A 23,708-nucleotide genomic window follows, 5' to 3' on the forward strand; every position below is an offset into this window, starting at 1 on the left:
CAGGGTTGTGGCAGCCAAATGGGAGAAGTGGACAGGCAGTCTCAACACGCCATGCTGTCCAGGCCATCTAGTCTGCTTCTGGTACAGTGCCCTGTCCTCTGCTGCGCTGGCTGATCCTAGCGGGCCACCTGCAGAGTTCCCCGGGGGCTGGGGAGGACGCACAGCACAGATCTGTTGTGTGGGCAGACAAGGCAGGGCCCTAACCACTTTTCAGAAGATTTCAGCCGAGCTTCCTTTCACCCTCAGTTCTTCCTGTTTCTGGTTCTTCTGAAGATTTACAATTTAAATGAGGATGGTTCTCAATTGTTCTCTGCAGACTTAACATCCACCATTCTCACTGCTAAGGGAGTGAGTGAGTGCTTGCCTATCTGCTTTCTAGCCTCCAAGTCTTATTGCTGTTGAGTCTTCTCCTATTCTCCCCATCCCTATATATTTATGATCTTTTAAAAAAGCCTCTTTACTAAAAGTTCTGTGGGGTTTTGACAGGAGGAGAAATTAAGAAGAGCATGTTCAATCTGCCATCTTCATTACAGGCTCTGCCTTGCATTTTCCTTGATAAGGTTACTTTATCATGAACAGACTTAGTATTTATTAAAAGACAGAGACTTGGATCTCTGTTTCACAGCAGAGCACGTATCTTCTCGCCGACGACCCACCAACTCAGAAGCTTCTATGACAACACGGAACACTATCTGCTACTAAATCTGACCCTTAATACACTTACTTGGAACACTGCTTGCCTGAAGCTACAGTTCATTTAGGATAACGAGGAAAAAACAGACAGCACACATTACTGTGCCTAACTAGATAGGCCCGAAAAATTCAGTACAAGCTAGGGGTTCCAGCATTAAACTCTCAGAACCACAGAGAACTCTCAAAGTAATTAATATGCAACAGATGTTTACAAACTGACACCCAACTGAACCCTGGATTCTTACCATCTTACAGTCTGAGCTCAGTAAGGCTCTACTGAACAACCTGGTCGGCAAGTTATTTTGGCAGAAATTGAGTTTGCTACAGCACTGGATTAGTGCCTACGGTTTATACCAATGATATCCAGAACTACAGGTGTCATTTGACACTTCTGAGTCTACTCACCCATCTGTGGCAGGTTTCTTTCGGAGTATGCTTGGCCGTGGGGATGAGCCCTGGGCTGGAGCGTTGGTGCTCACGCTCTGGCTGTGAGTCTGCACCACAGTTGTTGCTGCTGGAGCAGCACTGAATGGGTTGCTGATAGGGTTGGCTACAATTGTGGCTCCATCCGCCAACACCACTGCTAGAGGACACAGAGGGGGCAGGAGAGAACAAGGAGAAGAAGGAAACAGAAGTAACATTACTAAAATGTCACACAAGACAAAGAACAATGATTAGACTACCACACTGAAGAGTATCCATGTTAGGACTTTCCAATTTCAAGCAGAGGGATAAGAACAAAAGCAGATGGCAAAATGGGAGAAGTTACAAAGCCTACTGATCAAAAACCACTTTTCTTTGCTCTACAATCATAATTACTAATAAATAAGACACATAAAGTACATACCATACTTCAAGAAATGTTCTCCTATAGATTTTTTGTAAAATATCACCGCTCTCAATTCCTTAAGGGTACTAACATTCCAGTCCATCTTAACTTCATGCTTTACAAACAACTCCAAAAACAATCTTAGGAAATTCCTTGGCTGTCTAGCGGTTAGGACTCTGTGCTTCTAATGCTAGGGCCTGAATTCAATCCCTGGTTGAAGAACTAGATCCCACAAGCTACGCAGTGACCCAAAAAAATTAAAATAAAAAAGAAAATCCTAAAATGGAATGTAAATACTACCTTTGTAAGGGTGAATGTACCCTCTCAACTAAGAGCGCTTCTCCCCCCATGCAAATGCGTATTAAGCTATTTACATATGTAGTTTCTAATGCTTACAATGATCCTGACAGGTAAGTTCTAAGCAACTCACATTCCAAAGAGGAAACTAAGATTTAGTGAGGTTACTTGAGACCACAAAACCAGCAAGTGGCAGAACCATGATATAAACCCTATGTATCTTTTCTCTCCATACCAAATTCCATGTAAAAAATTAAAAGTACCTGAAGTCTTTCCTTCCGGCTGAGGCTGCTGGGTCCCTATTGGTGCAGGCTGAAGTCCTTGGGTGCTGATGGGGGTTGCTGAGTGAATTCCCTGTGTCCCGATGGGGGCTGGCTGGATCCCCGGGGTGCCAATGGGGGCTGGCTGGATCCCCTGTGTACTGATGGGGGCAGGCTGGATCCCTTGGATATGTCGAGCGTGAGATGCATCCACTGTCATCAACTGCATGGGGTTCAGGTGGACTGTGGATGCCACCCCTACTCCAGTCTGAGCTGTGATAGCAGAGTTTGGAGCCTGAGCTGAAACTACAAATGATGCAGAAAGTGACAAGAATGTTAGCTCTGATCGACCTAAGGAGAAAAACACTCAAATCAAAACAATTTTTCCACGTTCAAGATCTAAACTCTCAATTTAAAAAAAAGTGCTATATAAATCTCTAAACACTGATGTTTTCTCCACCTTACTTTCTATTAATTTGAGATGATCTTTCTATAGAAATAGCATTAAAATGAGAAAAAAGCAATCATTTATTAAAAGCCAAATGTGAGCCAGGCAACTATGTAAATAATTAATACAAACTTTTGCGATCTATCCATGCCTCCTAGTCAAGAATCTTTGCTTTAATTGATAGAAGAACCACTATCAGAGGAATTTCTGAAATATAGTAGTTATTAATTTTAAATTCTAAAATATGCACTTAAGAGAACAATCAACCTGTCCTTTTTCAATCATCTACTGTGTACATTAAAAACTGACTCAACAACAAAACTGAAAACACAAACATTCCCAGGAAGAAACAAAAAAAGAAGAGATTGCTCACTATTTGTGGAAAGAAAACAAACAAAAGACTTTTCTTCTCAGAAAACAAATCTGGAAAAAGATATATGTATCTTCCATGTTCCCTGCAGCATTACTCACAATAGCCAAGATATGGAAACAAGCCATGTCCACTAGTGGATGAGTACATCAAGAAGATATGGTATATACACACACTATGGAATATTACTCAGCTATTAAAAAGGAAAAAAATCTGAAATACTGCTATTTGTGACAATATGAATGAATCGCAAAGGTATTATGCTTAGTGAAGTCAGTCACACAGAGAATGACAAACATCATCTGATCTCACATACATATGGAATCTAAAATGCAGAAAATCACAAACTGAGCCCCTGGATAGGGAAAACAGACCAGTGGTGCCAGAGGCAAGGGCAGAGGGAAGGTGAGATAGGCTAAAGTAGTGAGAAGGCACGAATTTCCAGTTAAAGACATTAAGTTATGGGGATATTATGCACAGCATAATGATTATAGTTAAATATACAGTATTGTAAATCTGGAAGTTCCTAAGAGTAGATCTTAAAAAGTTCTCATCACAAGAAAAAAACCAATCTGGAACTGTATAGTGACAGATGCCAGCTAGACCTGTGGTGATTATTCTGCAATATAGATAAGTAATGAATCATTATGCTGTACATGTGAAACTAAGGTATGTCAATTATATCTCAATTTTGGAATTTTAGACTTTCTTGGCAGAAAAGCTACGACAAATCTGGACAGCATATTAGAAAGCAGAGACAACACTTTGCTGACAAAGGTCCATCTAGTCAAAGCTGTGGTTTTTCCAGTAGACATGTACAGATGTGAGAGTTGGACCATAAAGAAGGCTGAGTTCCGAAGAATTGATGCTTTGAAACTGGTGTTGGAAAAGACTCTTGAGAGTCCCTTTGACAGCAAGGAGATCAAACCAGTCCATCCTAATGGAAATCAATCCTGAATATTCACTGGAAGGACTGATGCTGAAGCTCTAATACTCTGGCCTCCTGATGTGAAGAGCTGACTCACTGGAAAAGACCCTGATATTAGGAAAGATTGAGGGAAGGCAGAGAAGGGGATGATAGAGGATGAGATGGTTGGATGGCTCAATGGACATGAGTTTGAGCAAATTCTGGGCAATAGTGAAGGCCAGGGAAGCACGGCACGGCAGTCCATGGGGTGGCAAAGTGTCAGACACGATTTAGTGACTGAACAACAAATACTTCAATTTTAATAATATAATTAAAAATGTTTTATAAATGACAAATAAAAAGGTAAATTATTATTATGCATTAAGAATAATGAAGTGATAGAACATGTAAACTTAGAAGTCACTGTTATAGTACAATTCTTCCTTTGTAGAATACACACATACACAATTTCCAGAGCATTACAGTTTCTTCCTGAGAAGTGTACCCATGTTATTTCTGTTACACAATAGTTTTTTGGTCATTTGCCTGCTGTAGAACCTGTAGTCTAGTTACTACTACAAGCCTTTTTAAGACCCAATCTTATTTCACACTTTATATTCTCACCCACACCATGTGTGCGTGCGTGCTCAGTCGTGTTCGACTCTCTGCGACCCTATGGGCTATAGCCTGTGACCCTATGGGCTACAGCCTGTCAGGCTCCTCTAATCATGGGTTTCTCCAGGAAAGAATACTGGAGTGGGCTGCCATTTTTCCTCCTCCAGGGGATCTTCCCAACTCAGGGATTGATCCTGTGTCTCCTGCATGGGCATTAAGGTTCTTCAGTACTGAGCGAGATCTAATCTTATTCCACACTTTGCATTCTTACTCACACTATGCTTCCACCAAAACAAAACCACTCTGGTTTTTCAAGCACATATTTTAGTTAATACTTTATTCACAGACAGAAATGTGCTTTTCTCCAGTCCTACCATGGCTCTGCCCTATCCATTCTGAAAGATGCTTCCCAAATGTCATTTCTTTTAGGAAATCATTCCTGACCTCCAACCTGACCTTCTCAAGTAGAAGTAACCTCTTACCTCAGAAACAGCGTGGCTTTGCTCAAGTCTCTCTTGTGAGCTTGAGCATATTACAGTATCTTTTCACATCTCATCTCCTTACTAGACTCTCAGCTTGTTGAAAGCAATATCTGTTTATAAGTCAATTTTAAAACAGAGCTAGCATAGGATCTTACATAGAATTTCAATGAATATTTGTGGAATTAATAAATGCATGAATGAATAAACGAATGAATGAAACGGAAAACACCTCTACAACAAGTGAATTTTCAGGAACAATATGAGAGGGATCAATTCCTTGCAAAATAAATAGATTATATACCTATAGTCACACACATATATATACAGTTACATATATGTGCCGTCACTTCAATCATGTCCTAATCTTTGCAACCCTACGCACTGTAGCCCTCCAGGCTCCTCAATCCATGGGATTCTCCAGGTAAAAATACTGGAGTGGGTTGCCATACCCTCCTTCAGGGGATCTTCCCAGCCCAGGGACTGAACCTGAATCTCTGGCACTGCAGGCAGATTCTTTACCACTGAGCCACTGGGGAAGCCCTATAGTTATATATAGTTATATATCTAGACTTATATATTCATCTTTCCACCTAACTTATAATAGACCAAAAAGATCTCATCTGTAAAAGCAACCAAGACCACGAACAACTGTTCTAATTACTATAAACTATACAGTAAAGTGATCCATATTTGGCAAGATCAAAGGCTATTATACACAAATTTTCCTGTTCTGTTCTTGACTTAAAAATATCTGTTTTAAAATAAGCTAATAAATTCATGATCCTTGAAAACAGGATACTGTCAGCTGGTTTCTAAATGACTTATTCATCTGTGTCCATCCATGTGCAGACTTACACGTTTGACAAATACTACACTACCTCGCATCTGCACCAACAAGGATGGTTTGATACTGGAAGAAACAAAGTACTGATTGTGCTATTTATTTTTCTGTGTTAGTGTCCATCAAGGCTACTGCAGGGGTGAAAAAAGAATAATGTAGACACAGATGACTGGCAGGTTCCCCAATACTTCAGACAGTGTTCTTATGAAGGATTTTTACAATAAAAGTTTATACATAAGTGATAGTGTCTGCATAGTCAGCTCTAGCTCAAGAGAGCCTGCATGCTCTTTTCAGTTGGTTAGCGTTCAGAGAAATATATAGTGGTCATGAATGATTGATGCCTTCTCCAGAAACGTGAAACCACACTGTTAGGGAAGTATCAATGGGCTGAGCTAGTGGATGAAGGAAGGAACCTGAAGGCAAGTGATATTACTGATAAAGAGACTCAAAGTTTTCAGCAATCAGTGTAACACACAGACATGCTTCTACAATACTTTTAGCATTCCACTTGTGGCAACAATCAATTAAACAAGATTTTACTTTATAAGATTGCTAATAAAGAACAGTCATGAATTCCTTTTAAAAAGAAAATTTTTAAAAACAAACATTTCCTCCCCCACCCTCAGCAAAAAAAAAAAAAATCAAAGCACACACACAAAAAATGTAGAGGGGGAGGAACCTGTTTTCAAAGCTGTTTAAACATCACAGTGTTTGAAAGCTTTAGATTAGCGCTGTCCAACAAAAATATAAGTAATACACGCAATTTTAGATTTTCCAGTAGCCACATTAATAAAATATAGGCCAAATTAATTTTTATGACACATCTCGTTTAACTCAATATGTCCAAAAAATGATAATTTTAAAATAACAATCTTACTAAGATTTATTAGTAACGTGTTATAAATTCTCTTTTCCATACGTTTTCAAAATTCAGGGTATATTTTACTCTCAAATCACATTTCAATTCAGAGACTAAATTTTTATCAGAAATACTTGATTTCTATTTTGATTCCATAAAATCAACAATTTTGCAAGAAGTAGCTTCATACTGCTAAGTTGTTCCAAACATATTTGAAATTTCTCTCATTTTAATTTAAAACAAAAAATTCAGTTCTTCATTTGTGCCAGGTCGGCTTCAAATGCCCAATGGCCACAGGCGGCCCTGGCTGCAGCCCCAGAGGCACATGAGAAGGACAACGGCCATAGTCTGACAACCTGGCTTTCTCAGGCCTAAAGTGAGCAGAGGGTCTCACGGCAAAAGATTATACAAACCTTGCAGTTTAAGTATTGTTTACTTTGGATTGGCAAAAAGAACGCTATTAACAAGACTGGATGGTGAATGTTGAGCATAACTGGGCTAACATTAAAAATACAACAAATAACCCATGAAACAGATGACCCATAAGAGTACAGCTTTATTCATTTTTAACTGCACTACCATTTTAAGGGATAACAAAACTTACCATAATTATCCTCAGGGTGGGATAAAATCATGCTAATATCACTAATAAGTAACAACCTTTTACAGTCATAGAAATAGTGATTTACAACCTTAAAGCTTTAGATTTCAGCCTTATCTGACTCTGAAAATTGAAGCTAGAATCATTAAATTCATACTAGTAATACCCACTGATCAATTTCTATCTCATTGCTTGCAAAAACTAAAATGTTAAGTCACCGTAACAGTGGGGTTCATACCTGGATACTGTCGAATGGTGGACACAGAGCTGGTGATTGGGGTGTAGGTGTGAGCAGCCAGTGGGTACGCAGAAGGTGGGTACGTTGGGAGAAAGTACTGGAACTGAACAGGAACAGATGGTCTACAGACGGAATACAGATAATATGAACCAAAATGGTCTACTTCCTTCTTTCCCTTCAAATGGTCCTGTTGCCTACAAACTCTTCATACTTTTAACTGCCTTATCAACATTTCTCAAGTTGTGTCCCAAACAATTATATCAAAGGACACAGACCTAGAGAAAGTAGTATTTTAACATTGATGGACCTAGAGATTATCAATATTAAGTGAAGCAAGTCAGAGAAGACCAATGTCATATATCATCGATATTTGGGATCTAAAATATGATACAAAGGAGCAAAACAGAAACAGGCTCACAGAGGCAGAAAACAAACCTGTGGTTACAAAAGGGGCAAGGGGTGAGGAGATGTAAACTGGGAGTTTGGCATTAGCAGATACCAACTACTATATACAAAATAAACAACATGGGCCTACTATGCAGTGTAGGGAAACATATTCAGTACTCTAAAGGAAAATATGGGAAAAAATGTGTACATACACATATAACTGAATCACTTTGCTATATACCAGAAACTAACACAACACCGTAAATCAACCATACCTTGATAAAAACAAACAAAATATCCCCAAGCTGATAAGCGTTTCTAGGGGTGGAGGGGAGGGAGGTGGGAGGGAGGTTCAAGAGGGAGGGGACATATGTATGCCTATGGCTGATACATGCTGATGTTTGCTGGAAACCAACACAATATTGTAAAGCAATTATCCTTCAACTAAAAATACAAAAATTTAAAATATAAAAAAATAAGCATTTCTATACACCATAATAATCAAACACAAGTATTTAAAAAGGATCCAATCATGAAATCACTGCATATACACTCTGCCTGGTTTTCACTGTGAGGCAGGAGACGTGAACCACAAATACAGAACGTGGGAGGCAGTGGGGTTGAACCAGAGGCACCCGGATGCACTCGTGTTAAAAATGCTATCTACTTCCTACCTCTCCTGCTAAAGGGCCTAGAAGAAATGACAATCCAGTCAAGATAAACAGATCTAATGCCTAGATCTTGGTTCTAAATGATGAAAAGGAATCAGGGCTCAGAGAGATCAAGTTCAAGAGGAGCTTCAAGTATTTTGTTGTGGTGAGAAGTAAGGAAGGGCTAGAATGACCAGGACAGTAAAACCCACAGGAACTAGTCCGAAGGGGCTCCCAAGGACCAACCTGGAGACAATTTGAGCATTAAAACAGGTGACAGTAATGGATTATAATTATGATAAACAAAACCAAGTCCATGAGCCCATGTGGATTTTTAAAAAATAAAATACAAAACAAAAGAAATAAATGAGGATTGATAAAATTTCTCTACATGAGGATGCCAATCGATAAACATAAAGGAAATGATAGGAAAAAAAATCACTATCTTACAACCATCATATTGCAAGCATCAACACATCCAGCCAATAATCAACAGAAGCAAAGACTACCGGGTAAAAGTTTATTGGGGAGTAGGATGTCTATAGTCTCAAGGTATTTCCATACAAATTAGTTATTTACAAAGAAGAAAGACATACCTTTACAGTAGAAAAATCTGACAAACATCAACTTCATGAAACAGTGTTGACACAACCAATAATGGGAGAACAGGAGAGCATGAGCCCTGTGGTATACAGCAACGAGAAGAGCTTATCCCCTAACGGCATTCAGCCCAAAACGCACAGGCTGAATCTAACTATGCGGAACAATCCAACAAGCGCAAACTGAAGAATATTCTGCAAAAACAACTAGCCAATCCATACTCTTCTAAAATGTCAATGTATGAAAGAGACTGGAATGCTAAAGGATCATTTCCAATGCCCATACTGTGGTTAAATAAGAACAGTTTTGTTCTCTGGAGGAAAATGGGAAATTACACTTAGGTATAAAAGGGTCATGATGCTGTCACCCTTACATTCAAAATGGCTCAAAATAAATTAAACCGAGAAACACACAAGGCAAAAAAAACAACGATACTAGAACATTCATCAGAAGGAGAATGAGTAAATACAGCACAGCTTCATTCATAAAATTAAAGAAATCATATACTGTATTGGATTTTCAGGGGTAAATTTGAAAATAAGGAAATATATGCCATATTTGTGGGATAATTTGTTTTACTGAAAAATCAAAACAATTGGTGACATGATGGGGTACATTCCCTCCTACCTATTATCACTGCGGGTTTCCATGGCCACAGGATTTGGAGAGGCTCGATGTCCTGAAATGGGAATCAGGCTACTCCTCTCTGCAGGGTAGTCAGGCTGGATCCGAGGAGACGTGTGTGTGATTTGCTGAGGCACCACCTTAGCTACAAAAAAGTATCATCCAATTACATTACTGCTCAAATGCTTCTACTGGCATGCTGAAACATTCTCGGTCAGGAACAATCTTAAGAATGCAAATGTTAATAAGAAGCCTAGATATTTAATCAAAATAAAAAATGAAAAGATGAGTACCTATGGGTTCAACTGAATTATTTCAATCTGATAATACACTGATACATTCACAACTGTTACTTGTCAAAGCAGGGTTCAATATTAATCAGATCAGATCAGATCAGTCACTCAGTCGTGTCCGACTCTTTGCGACCCCATGAATTGCAGCACGCCAGGCCTCCCTGTCCATCACCAACTCCTGGAGTTCACTCAGACTCACATCCATCGAGTCAGTGATGCCATCCAGCCGTCTCATCCTCTGTCATCCCCTTCTCCTCCTGCCCCTAATACCTCCCAGCATCAGAGTCTTTTCCAATGAGTCAACTCTTCACATGAGGTGGCCAAAGTACTGGAGTTTCAGCTTTAGCATCATTCCTTCCAAAGAAATCCCAGGGCTGATCTCCTTCAGAATGGACTGGTTGGATCTCCTTGCAGTCCAAGGGACCCTCAAGAGTCTTCTCCAACACCACAGTTCAAAAGCATCAATTCTTCGGCACTCAGCCTTCTTCACAGTCCAACTCTCACATCCATACATGACCACAGGAAAAACCATAGCCTTGACTAGACGAACCTTTGTTGGCAAAGTAATGTCTCTGCTTTTGAATATGCTATCTGGTTGGTTATAACTTTCCTTCCAAGGAGTAAGCGTCTTTTAATTTCATGGCTGCAGTCACCATCTGTAGTGATTTTGGAGCCCAGAAATATTAATACTTTATTACAAACATCAGCAAGCGGGCCCTTCCCCCCTGACTTGGCTTCCTGGAAACTTTTTTTTTTTAAAGGAGAAGACTTAAAAAAAAAAAAAAGTGAATACAGAAATGGCAAATACTTTTGATTCTTCTCCAGGGCCCTTAACCATTTAGTAATAATGTAGCTAATTAGTAATGACATTATTTCAAGCTCAGTTTTCTCATCTACGAGGAAGTCTTCTTTAGATGACCACTTTATTTTTAAAGTCTCTTGAGTGTCCTGTGATTTTGCATATTTTATGGCAAAAATAAAAATAATAGTTTTCAAATTTAATTCCACCTGTATAAAGACCCAACCACAGCAATGACAGGCACACAAACAGCGAAGACTGGGCTGGCGTCAGCACATCACCCAAAGAACAGCACACTGAGCACCAGCTTCCCACCCCCGCACCCATGCCCAACTAGCTTCCAAGGAAGGCAGCTGGGGAGTCTCTGCAGGAAGACGGTGGGATGCCCAAGTTCACCACTGAGGATGGCCCTGATGTCTAATGCAGACAGAAGTTGGCACGATGCGCTTTTCATCAGTAATAAGTAGAGTCTGTGCTGAGTAAAAAGCAATTAAGCCTTGTTTTGTCAGTATGCCCATAAAAGGGAGGAGAAAAAATAATGCTTCCAATAGGGAAGTACCTGTCATTTGGTAGAGTAGCTAAGCAGAGGTTGGTTACCACAAACACACACATGAAAAATATTTTTACTTTTTCCTAATTAAAAATGTCAATTATTTAAAAAAAAAAAAAAGAAAAGAAAAACCCTTCAGGAAAATCACAATGCAGAATTCATAAATTGGGGCTATTTTCAAAGATGATTCCTGTTTTCTGAACACCATGATCACCTAATCTGAGACGACTGTCATGTGTAGAGAAAAATAAGGATGTCATTCCACTGGAAACAGGCATTTATGGCAGGGAGGAACCCTATGCTTACGGTTAATCAGACTTTTTCCCCTGATCCAATACTTTCCTAGTAATAACAATGGCTGAATCCAATACTTAATCTCACCTGGAGAAAGCAAGTGACACAGAAAGCCACTCAGGTGGCTTTAATACACCTCTTATGCCCCTAACTTGAAAATCAATACTCCGAGGGTTCTTATCAGGTATCCCTTCTGAATCGAGGCACTTCTATACAGGGATCCTATTATGATGTAACAAATATTTGGATTATTACACAAGAGGAAAACAAAACTAGAGCAAAAATCCTGATGGAACTTAGACAAAATCACATTAAGTGGCAGATGTTTACATCTGTTTGGACACGTCTGTCAAATGATTTTCATATCTAGAATTTAGTAAATGGTGAAACATCGAAGATAAATGAGCTAGAGAATATAACCACAGACTACAGTTAGAGAATATAACTGCAAATACTCAGAAGAGGCAGAATTGGTAGGTTCAGCCAAATGAATGAAATTTGTCTCCTAGTACTTTTGGTGAGTTTACTTCCACAATATTACTCTTAGGAAGATAGAGTGACATTAATAAAAACTGATCTCTAAATAATTCTTCACAGAGAGGGTTCAAGACACAACCAGAGAGCCCCTCCAGGGTACACAGCTCCTCTTTACTGGTCTGATTTTCTTCATAGCTACACATTCCCTAGTGAGACTCTCGACTATAAAATGAAAAGAAAGGGCTTGGCTCTGACTTTATACAGTGCTGAGGATGACTGATGACACTGTTAGGTGCAGCCAGAAAATAATCTGAAATGGCAACATGGAACAGTCAGCGATCTTCTTCAACATAAGCGCTTTAATGCTAGATACGCCACCCCCAAACTTCACAGAAGTGATGTTAAATTCAGAGGGGTGGGAAAGAAGTTTGGACTCTCTAATGCCAAGCCACAGTGAGCAGGAGCGTGAGAAAGACCACAGTATCCTCTCGCTAAGAGCGTGCTGTGGGGCTGAGCACCAGTTTAGGGGCTGGCACTCTGGCTTCTCTGAAAAACGGAACAAGTTTCCTGGGTCCTACCGATATTCTGGAAATGTGCCCTCAAAGTTTGCTACGAGGGCTGTGGAAGCTCTAGCCTGTCACATGCACAAAGGAAGGACGCGGGGAGGGAGGGCCAACCTCAGAGCTGGGACACAGCAGGCTAGGGAGTCACACTTGTGTGTCTGGTCACCAGGTCTCTACTTTGAAAAGCACAGCATGTTATAAATACAGCAGCTGTCTCGTATCTTTAGGAGTGAAGGAAGGAAGACGGCACACTCACTGTTACAGAACCAGGGCACAGTCAACACTACCAACCTGAAACCTGTGACTTGTGGGTTAAAGAGGGGCGTGTTCTGCCGCACACACCACAGTTTCTGCTTTGGAAGCTCTGAAGTGAGCTATCAGCTCTGAGGACCGGTGTTGGCAACTCGCGGGCCAAACCTTGCTGTTGCCTGTTTTGGCCCATGAACGAACAATGGGTCTACATTTTTAAACGGTTGGGGGAAAATTAAACAGAAGAATATTTTGTGACAGGTGAAAATGATATGATATTCAAATTTCCATGCCCATTAAACGTCTTACTGAAACACAACCACACTCTTTTGTTTACCTAGGTGGCTTAGACGGTAAAGCGTCTGCCTGCAATGTGGGAGACCCGGGTTCGATTCCTGGGTCAGGAAGATCCCCTGGAGAAGGAAATGGCAATCCACTCCAGCACTCTTGCCTGGAAAACCCCATGGACGGAGGAGCCTGATAGGCTACAGTCCATGGGGTGGCAAAGAATCGGATACGACTGAGCGACTTCACTTTCACTTGTCTATAGCTAGGTGGCTGTACACACTTATGAGGCCTGCAGAACCTGAGGCATTTATGATCTGGCCCTATGGAAAAAGCCTGCCAATCTCTTCTCTCCATCACTCAAGTCTGGCTGCCAAAACCTTAACAGACGTTTTTCCTGGCCACACTGAATGGCTTATAGGATCTTTATTTCCTGACCAGGGATCCAACCCAAGCCCTGAGAGTGAAAGTGCTAAGTCCTAACCACGAGACCACCAGGGAAATCGCTCAAAGATTCTTAATAATGAAAATATACACATATTTAAAGGGGGAATAAACAAAGCCTGGAAGGAATTTTAGGGTGGTCATGAAGTACTCTGGGTGTCACTCAAGACAAGAATCTTGGGGAAGTGACTTGAGGTTTACCATTCTTCCCACTATTGCATCACCCAGAGATTTTTCCCGAACAACCTATTAGTGTACAAGTTCCTTCCATTCCTGATTTTTGCTTCTTTCTTGCTTTTCCTATTGTTCCTCTCAAACTTTTACCAGTGAAGTTAATTTATTTTTTTAAAAGGTACACATAGAAGAGGCAAAGTTTGATGAGGAAGTCCAAAGTGGAGTTAAAATAGTTTATTTTGAGCTCTCAAAGACTGTTACCTTTTCTTGCTCTACCATCAAAATGCCAAATCTGTATGTCAAATAATATTCAAAGTTAAAAGTCAGCGTTGCTTTGAAAATTAACAATAAAAAAAAAAGTCAACACTAACCATCTATATGAAGACCCAGTCAGATGGGCTGAAAAATTCCTTGTAAGCGTCTGTCTGCACATTGCATGACACTTACCAACTGGTATGTTTGAGGTGGTCACGGCAGTAGCATGTGACGAATGTGAAGGCATTGTCATGGTAACAATTGTACTTGTTGGAGCTTGTGTGTGTGATACTGATCCTGGAACAAGAGAGAAAGGGAAATTCTTCAACAATGGCCTCTGTGCATTTATTACATACTCTCAAAATCCCAAGATTTTGGGAAAAGTTAAGAGAATTTTTCTAGTCTAATTCTCATTCTCTGCCTGAAACTGAGAAGTAAAAATGGAACCCACAACTTATGCCTCCTCCTTACCTGGCAGAAAGAGCAGGGTTGCTGACTTACCGGCCGTGGTTGCAGAAGGAATGGTGTTGGTTGCCAAAATAGGAGCTACTGTTGCTGCAGCCACTGGTGTGCCAGTACTGAAGATCGTTTTCTGTGTGTGGAACAGCCCACAACACAATTATAAACAAGAACTTCTCCCACTCAATCTCCTTTAAAAGCAACCATTCCCTTCAATATTGCTAGGCTTTAAGCCAGACTTGCACAATTCTGGTTTTAACCCACAGAGTATACAGATGGCTCTTCACCTCTGGTTTTACCTGCGCCATGGTATGCAGCTGCTGTTTTGGTGTTCCCAGCGCAGGGTGAGATGGCAGTGTGATTCTTGTTGTCACATCCCGTGACTGGGCAGGACGCTGAATACTAATTGCTGCAGACGGTGGATGCTGGAGAGACAGAGTTGGCCGACTGGGAAGACAGAAAAGACAGGACAATCTATGACTTTTCTCCAGACATAACGCAGGCAGTCTTGTGTAAGATCAGTCAGAGTTTTACTTTTTCACATGTCTATGAAGTCCACAGGTGAACCAATAAACTTAACTGTCCATCGATTTTCTCTCTTTAAACTGCCATAACCTTTCATCTGGAAAGGTATCAAGATGTGTGCGATCTAAGTTGCTTCAGTCGTGTCCGACTTTTTGCAATGCTATAGACTGTAGCCTGCCAGGCTCCTCCGTCCATGGGACTCTCCAGGCTAGAATACTGCACTCAGTTGCCATGCCCTCCCTCCAGGGGATCTTCCCCCTCCCAGTAACCAAACCCATGTCTTTTATGTCTCCTGCACTGGCAGGTGGGTTCTTTACCACTACTGCCACCTGGGAAGCCCACGAACCAAATAAATTAATCTTTAATCATCTGAGTATCTTCAACATTAATAATCAACACTCTCTGACAATCTCGAGCAAGTATTATTATAATAAACACACTTCACTCTGTGAACAAAGTGAAGATAAGGTTCTAACTGTTATGAGGGAAGATTACAGAAAACCCTGATTAAAAGTTTAACCTTGATCCCTGAAGCACTTCTTTCTTCCCCCAGTTTTATATCATCCCTTACCACATGATAAAGTTACAGTTATGAATGCCTAATTGAAAAGGATATCAACACAGACAGCATGTCAAATTAAGTGGCAGCAAGCTACTGAAATTACAAAAATGGTAAGATAATTGAAGCTGAATTCCAATTAGAGAGGGGGAGAATGGGCTATTTAATAAATGATGCTGGGAAGACTATGTAGTCATTTGAAAAAAATAAGACTGAATCCCTACCTTCACACAATACACCAGGATAAATACGAAAACAATGAAAGGTTTAATGGAAAAAAAACATACACATGAAAAAAAGATAGAATTTTTTTTATAGCCTTGGAGTGGGGGAGAGCTTTCTAACAATCTAACAAAAATTTGAGATTTTTGGTCTCAAAATCCAAAAGCTATAAAAGATCAATGAACTTAACTCTAAACAAATAAGCAAACCTCCTAAAACACACTACAAGCAAAGTATCATAAAGACTCATAGATGAAAGTGTAATCTTAATACACTAACAACTCCTAGAAATCCAAGAGAAAAATAACAGTCCAATAAAAAAAGAGGCCAAGGATATGAGTAGGCAGTTTGCTAAAAAGAAAACAAAAATGGCCCCTTAACAAAGTGCAAAGACTCTAAGTCTTAATCAGAGGAAGAGAAATGTAATTTAAAAGATAGGTGAATGATGCTATATCATTCACCTATTGGCAAAAATCCTCAAAACTCACAGTGTACTCTGTTGTTTAAGCTGTAAGGGAACAGGAAATTTTAAATATTCTGGAGGCAGTGTGAATTGGTACAAACCCTAAGGAAGGCAATTAAGACACAGGTATCAAAATTACAATCACATTCACCTTGTGATCACTTTTGGGAATTTATCCTACAGATTTCTTGCACACATGCATTAGGACCTAAGTATAAAGTTATTCACTGTAATATTATTTATGATAGTACAGGACAGGAAACACACCTCAAATCCTTTTATACAATGGATCATCATATTGGTCCTAAAAGAACAATGAAATTCCACATACTGAAAAGAAAAACTTTCAATATATGTTGCCATAAATATATATATATATAAAAACCAACCCAAAGAGGAATATATGAATTATGAGACTCACACGCAGCTAGCTGCAGTAAGAGAGCAGCTTAGGAATCCATGAATTCTACAATTTTGGGGGTAAAAGGATAAAAGTTAAGAACTGCATTTGAGTTCAACTGCAGTTATGAAACACTAGAAGGATACCCCAAAGCTATTAACATGCTACCTTACAAAGGCAAAGGGGAAGGATCACAGGAACCTAGCAGACGGGGGACAGAGGAGTGATACTCCTTACCTTTTTATGCTTTTGGAACCATGTGAATATAGATTAGGAGGAAGAAAACACGAAAATTTAAGCTGTAAAGGTGATGTGACTGGGATCTCATGTATCCAAACTAAGCAATGGTTTCACCATAGGGATCCTCTCTCAAAATGCTTTAAAATCAGACCTGGTGGGATATTAGTGAATGAGTTTACAAACTGAATTTAAGAGATAAGATCCAGTATAGTTCTTCAAAGTGAAGAGTATACTCTGACCCAGTAAACCAAAATGGTCTGTAACAGTGGGAGATGACATTAAAGTAGAACCTGGACCCTGACCAGTTTCAAGATCCAAGAGGCAAGGCATGAACTAGGACTTGCACAGATACAGATAAGCTCCACAGGGCAACTGTGTGCTGAAACTCAGGAAGAGAGAAACTGCCTTTTCAGCAGTGCATTTTCATTGGCAAGAGAGAAGTAATGGCCAAAACCCCTCAAAACAGCATCCCGAGTCTTCAGGAAAACTTCTAACCCAGTACAGAGCTCGCCTATAAGAACCAACTACAGACGGTTGGTTGGTCCAGAGTAAGTTCATTCAAAGATTAGGATTCAGAAAAGCAGCAGCACAGTATCTACTTAAAGATGGTGCAAGAAAAAAGGTGGACAGAAGTGAGGGTGTCCACTGTAAATGTTCTCACCAGGCAGATGGAAACTGTGCCATGAATTAAGGAAGTGAATGACATACCTGCTTCTATGGAATGAAAACGCAAAGCAGAGACCCAGGAGCTCACTGGAAGTGACGACGAGACAACAGAAGACAAAATAAAAGGGCAGCACTTGAGAGAGAACCAGAAAAAACACATTCAGCTGTGTCAGGAATGAAGGCAGAATTAGCAGTAGAGCTTGAGACACAGTGCTGAGGGTTTGGTAAGGGGCAGAAAAACCATGAGAAGAGTAAGCAGTCAAGAGAGGAAAAAAATAGTTTAAAAGGGTTAGACAAGGAAGTCATGCAAAAAGATCCAACAAGCACATCATCAGATGTTCCTCCCCACCCCAAAAAATAGAACAAAATTGAATAAATATAAAAAGATACAATTCACAAAAACTTTCATAAATACAGTGTTATGGTGTAGATTAAAAAGGCACATCATATTCCAGAACAAACTGATACATAATGGTAATGGTGAAACATGTCCTAATAAAGTTCTTGAAATTCAAAGACAAACAAGGTTAAAAAAAAATCAGGCTATAGACTACGCAGCTCTAGAAAGCAGAGGGAAAATATCTCATGAAAATACTCATGGAAAAAAATACAGAAACCAGGACTTCCCTGGTGGTCCAGTGGTTAAGAATCTGCCTGCCACTGCATGAGAAACAGGTTCAACCTCCGCTTTGGGAAGACTGTACATGCTGCAGGGCACCCAAGCGCATCTGCTACAACTACTGACCTCACACTCTAGAGCCCATGAGCCGTAACTACTGCAGCCCGCACGCTCCAAAGCCTGTGCTCGACAACAAGAAAACCCACAGCAACGGGAAGCCTGTGCACCCCAACTAGCGAGTAGCCTCTGTTAGCCCCAACTAGACAAAGTCCATGTGTAACAATGAAGACCCAGTACAGCCAAAATGAATAAACAAGTAAATAAAATTTAAAAGAAAAAATAACACAGGAACCAAAAAAGTTCTTTATCTGCCAAACTATTTTTTAAGTGTAAGGATATTCATCTGGGAAACAATTTAGAGCATGTGAAAATTCAAAATATTGGATCTACAGATACAATATCCTTTCGGCCCTTGGCAAAAGAGAATGAATTTTGTTCCAGTAAGTGATGAAGAACAACAAAAAAATGATCAAAGAACTGGCAGACAGGACTGAATTTATTTAACAGATGAAGACATACCACTTAAATTTCTTTGGAAATTTCCTTTCTTTTTCCAGTTCTTGAACTAATTTAATTATCTTCCGTTTATTGGATCTTTTAGAGTGCGGTACAGTTCAATGAAATCATCTGGGCCAGGTGATTTTCTGGGAGATAGTGCTTTGAAATTTTCTATGTTTTTCTATGGAAATCGGTCTGTTTAAACTTTCTGTCTCTAGAATTTAAGTTTATTTGGCTGAGTCGGGTCTTAGCTGGGGCACGTGGGCCCTTCATTGCATCATGTGGATCTTTCATTGCCTAGTTATGGCACACAGGCTCAACAGTTGTGGTGTGCAGGCTTAGCTGCTCTGAAGCATGTAGGCTTCTAGGTCCCTGACCAGGGCTCAAACGTGCATCCCCTGTATGGCAAGATGAGTTTTTAACACTGGACCACCAGGGAAGTCCACCATCTATCTCTAGAATTTAAAGGGAATTAGACATTAGAATTGGTTTTACAAAAGGCAGAGGAACCAGAGATCAAATTGCCAATATCCGTTGGATCATCGAAAAAGCAAGACAGTTCCAGAAAAACATCTGTTTCTGCTTTATTGACTATGCCAAAGCCCCTGACTGTGTGGATCACAATAAACTGTGGAAAATTCTGAAAAAGATGGGAATACCAGACCATCTGACCTGCCTCTTGAGAAATCTGTATGCTGGTCAGGAAGCAACAGTTAGAACTGGACATGGAACAACAGACTGGTTCCAAATAGGAAAAGGAGTACGTCAAGGCTGTATATGTCACCCTGCTTATTTAACTTATATGCAGAGTACATCATGAGAAACGCTGGGCTGGAAGAAGCACAAGCTGGAATCAAGATTGCCGGGAGAAATATCAATAACCTCAGATATGCAGATGACACCACCCTTATGGCAGAAAGTGAAGAGGAACTAAAAAGCCTCTTGATGAAAGTGAAAGAGGAGAGTGAGAAAGTTGGCTTAAAACTCAACATTCAGAAAACTAAGATCATGGCATCTGGTCCCATCACTTCATGGCAAATAGATGGGGAAACAGTGGAAACAGTGGCTGACTTTATTTTTGGGGCTCCAAAATCACTGCAGATGGTGACTGCAGCCATGAAATTAAAAGATGCTTGCTCCTTGGAAGGAAAGTGATGACCAACCTAGACATATGAAAAAGCAGAGACATTACTTTGCTAACAAAGGTCCGTCTAGCCAAGGCTATGGTTTTTCCAGTGGTCATGTATGGATGTGAGAGTTGGACTATAAAGAAAGCTGAGCGCTGAAGAACTGATGCTTTTGAACTGTGGTGTTGGAGAAGACTCTTTAGAGTCCCTTGGATTGCAAGGAGATCCAACCAGTCCATCCTAAAGGAGATAAGTCCTGGGTGTTCATTGGAGGGACTGATGTTGAAGCTGAAACTCCAATACTTAGGCCACCTGATGCGAAGAGCTGACTCATTAGAAAAGACCCTGATGCTGGGAAAGATTGAGGGCAGGAGGAGAAGGGGACAACAGAGGATGAGATGGTTGGATGGCATCACTGACTCAATGGACACGGGTTTGGGTGGACTCTGGGAGTCGGTGATAGATAGGGAAGCCTGGCATGCTGCAGTTCACGGGGTCGCAAAGAGTCGGACATGACTGAGTGATTGAACTGAACTGAGACATTTGAAATTTATCATAGTTATGGATCATTTAAACAGAAAAAAATCATTTGATCATTACAGTTTATGTCTGTTTAACTCCCTAGTGCATTTCTAATGCCTAGAGTAGTGACTGGCTCAGAGGGGGTATACAACACATATTTGTTTTATGAGTGAAGAGATAGTGTTATATGCTGAAAATATATCTGACAAAGTTCAACATCCATTTTTTTAGTAAAAACACAATACACTGGAAAAGACAGATAATTCAACATAGTTTAAAGAAAAAAAATCTAACCCTGAATTTCATCACACCATCTCAATGTATTAATTTTTTAAAGGTGCTATAAAGTTAACATGAATAACACAGTCTATTTTATAGTGGGCAATTATATCTCTTTGTACCTCAGACAATATAGTCTATTACCAAAATGTAAAGTGTCTTCATTTTATTGAAAAGGAGACTAAGGATTAGATTAACTTTAAAACTTGCTGAAGGTTACACATGGAGAAGGAAATGGCAATCCGCTCCAGTGTTCTTGCCTGGAGAATCCCATGGACAGAGGAGCCTGGTGGGCTACGGTCCATGGGGTCACAAAGAGTCAGACACGACTAGTGACTAACACAGAAGTCACTAGTAAATAACACAACTAGCAAATGACAGAGCTAGTGGTTGAAGTTAAGTCCTAGGCACTTTCCTGCATTTAAGTGTCACTGTCTTCAGAGTTCTATTCCAGGCCCTCTTCTCATTGTATTTATACCCCCTGGATAGACTCAGTTACCTAAAGCTTCACTACAGCCTGTATTAATGACGTCAAAATCCTGTATCTCAGGCAAAGACATCTCTTCAATAACCTGTTGCCACAGCCACTTGATTAATCATTTCACAGATAAACTCAGTATCCCAAAACTCAACCTTCTCTCTAAAATCTGCTTTCTTTCCCTTGCCTCCTTTTCATTTACTTGGTCAAACAAGGAAGAAACCAAGAAGGCACCTCAGACTGTTTCCAACTGATAGACAAGTCTTACAGATGGTCTCTAGTTCTTGACAGCTCTGCTCTACACGTCCACTACCCCTTCTTTTGTTCAGCGAATCATTTCTTGTTTACACTGCCAAAAGCCCCTTCCCTGGCACCCACATAAGCAATGGCAAGAATCAAGAAAGACCACTAGAATTCTGCATGCTCCCGGGAAGACTCACCCTGCTGCCTTCCCCCATGGCCCTCCAAGCATATTAATGGTGAAGGCTGTGAGGACAAATAACATCGTGTCTTATCCCTACTGAGTCATTCACAAAAAACACTGGTGGGCATCCCTCACTGACCAGACTCTTTCCTGTATGGTCTGTAAATCAACTGTACTATCTTCATTTTTCAAACATTCAATCTTTCCGCTATACCCTCTGGACTCACAATTGGTCTTTAGCGAAATCCCCTATATCCTCAACCTCTTCTGTGAATATATCCCCTATCTTCCTGCCCTAATGAATCTTGGTCTTCCCTTGAGAACACCGCCTCCCTCAACAGACCTCTCAAGTGGAAGCCATTTTCTCTCTCAAAAACTTCTTCCTTATCCACGCTTTCTTCCTAAATTATATCGTCCAGAACTCTTCCATGGACCCCAGATTCACGTTAACTTTTCTCAACATCTCCACTTGGGGGGCTCAGAAGTCAGCACAACCATAAAATGCCCCAAATCAAAGTCTGGAATTCCTGCCCCAAACCTGCTCCTCACATTGCTTCTCATCTCAAGTTAAGGCAACTCCACTCTCCCAGCTGCAGAGCCAACCAGTGCTGCCGTAATCCTGACTGTTCTCATTCTCCCATAACCCCATACGTAATTCCTCAGAAACCCTCTTGACTACCTGCAGAATTCTATTCAGAATCTAACTATGTCTTCTCACCTCCAACGATCATCTCTCTGGATTCCTGCCATCCCCTTCTAAACAATGTTTCTAACTTGGCCTCCTCGCAGCCTACTCTCTCCAGCAACCAGGCTGATCCAACTAATTCAGATTATGGTGATGCTTTGCTCCAAACTCTGCTAAGGCTTCCCTGTGCTGTCTCAGGGCCTTTGCTTTTACTGCTCCCACTGCCTAGAACACTCTTATCCCAGACGGCTCATTTACCGTATCTTTCCATTTTCTGTTCAAGTGTATCCCTATCAACAAAGCCCTCCCTGATCACCTTATATGAAATAGTAAGCCCCTTTGCACTGCCTACCTGTCACTCCAAATCCCATTTGCCTTACCTAATTCTTCCCCAAAGCACTCTCTGCCACCTGAAAAAACATATATTTTTCAGTTGCATGTCTCCAGTCACAGTTTCAAAAAGAGAAACTCTATAAGGGCAGGAATTTCTTTTTATTTGTTCATGGCTTTAACCTCAGTATGGAGAACACTACCATGGCTCATTAAAAAAAAAAAAGCACTCAATAAATATTGAGTAGAATGAAGGAATGAAAGAAGGAAGAGAAAAGAGGAGATAAGAAGGGAAGATGACAAGATGGCTGATCTTCAGATCCCCAAATATACCTAAGTGTGGAATCAGTGGCATGGGCTGCTGTCGTAGTAATGACTGGAGACTGAGCTCTGGTGGCTGACACGGTTGCTACCACAGCAGGAGGGATGGTATTAGAGGTGGTCACAGGTGGACGAGACTACCAAGAGAAGAGAAAAAAAAAAATACTTCACTTAAAAAGCGAAATAAAGTATGCCAAACACTACAAGTATAATGTGAACCCTGGGCCTCTAACAAGTGTGTTTATACCCAAATGAAAGTAAACTCTAACCATTCTCATTAAGGAACTCTTTTTAAGAGTTTAGGCTGTTAGAAGGCAAAGAGTCAGAATTGTCCAAAAAAAACCAATTCTGACTGGACAGTACACAAGTCCCTCCTTTTCCAATATGACCAGATTCAAAATTCTGTCCTACTATTAGTACAAACTGGAAGCTAACCCTTCAGCTCTGGTTACCACAGATCTGGTGCTGGTCCGAGAGTAGACACTTTTCATGACTATGCAATCCTTCACAGAACTAGATGGAACTGCTGGCTCGCACGCTAAAAGTGAGTACCTGGAAACAGCATTCTTTACCCAAGGAAGATGCAGGTCCCAGATGCTCTCATGTGGATATACTTCCCTCACTCCTACGTCCGAGTGTCAAATCTTCACCTGCAAACTAATTCCACACTGGACTGCCCTTGTCTGCTGTCAGCTCCATCAGCTGAGCTCTAGAGCAGTCCCTCTTTCCCGATCCTGACACGTGCAG

At 40.5% G+C, this 23,708-nt stretch overlaps 1 protein-coding gene across 5 annotated transcripts in view; it reads right to left on the minus strand.

Annotated features, from left to right (window-relative positions):
* SAP130 (Sin3A-associated protein, 130kDa) overlaps window positions 1-23,708 on the minus strand; it is a 77,408-nt gene that overhangs the window by 37,827 nt on the left and 15,873 nt on the right. For 2 of the 5 annotated variants that reach the window (XM_010837950.1, XM_010837948.1), the window contains exons 7-14: window positions 22,974-23,098; window positions 14,843-14,990; window positions 14,586-14,676; window positions 14,277-14,381; window positions 9,705-9,846; window positions 7,441-7,562; window positions 2,083-2,385; window positions 1,099-1,276 (exon numbers count right to left, since the gene is read on the minus strand). In XM_010837950.1, the coding sequence (XP_010836252.1) occupies window positions 1,099-1,276; window positions 2,083-2,385; window positions 7,441-7,562; window positions 9,705-9,846; window positions 14,277-14,381; window positions 14,586-14,676; window positions 14,843-14,990; window positions 22,974-23,098 (1,214 nt within the window). Of the gene's footprint in view, window positions 1-1,098; window positions 1,277-2,082; window positions 2,386-7,440; window positions 7,563-9,704; window positions 9,847-14,276; window positions 14,382-14,585; window positions 14,677-14,830; window positions 14,991-22,973; window positions 23,099-23,708 lie in introns of all 5 variants that reach the window. The other 3 variants (XM_010837949.1, XM_010837946.1, XM_010837947.1) reach the window with 2 other exon arrangements.

Source organism: Bison bison, unplaced genomic scaffold, assembly GCF_000754665.1.
Source record: "Bison bison bison isolate TAMUID 2011002044 unplaced genomic scaffold, Bison_UMD1.0 scf7180017864088, whole genome shotgun sequence".
NCBI lineage: Eukaryota > Metazoa > Chordata > Mammalia > Artiodactyla > Bovidae > Bison > Bison bison.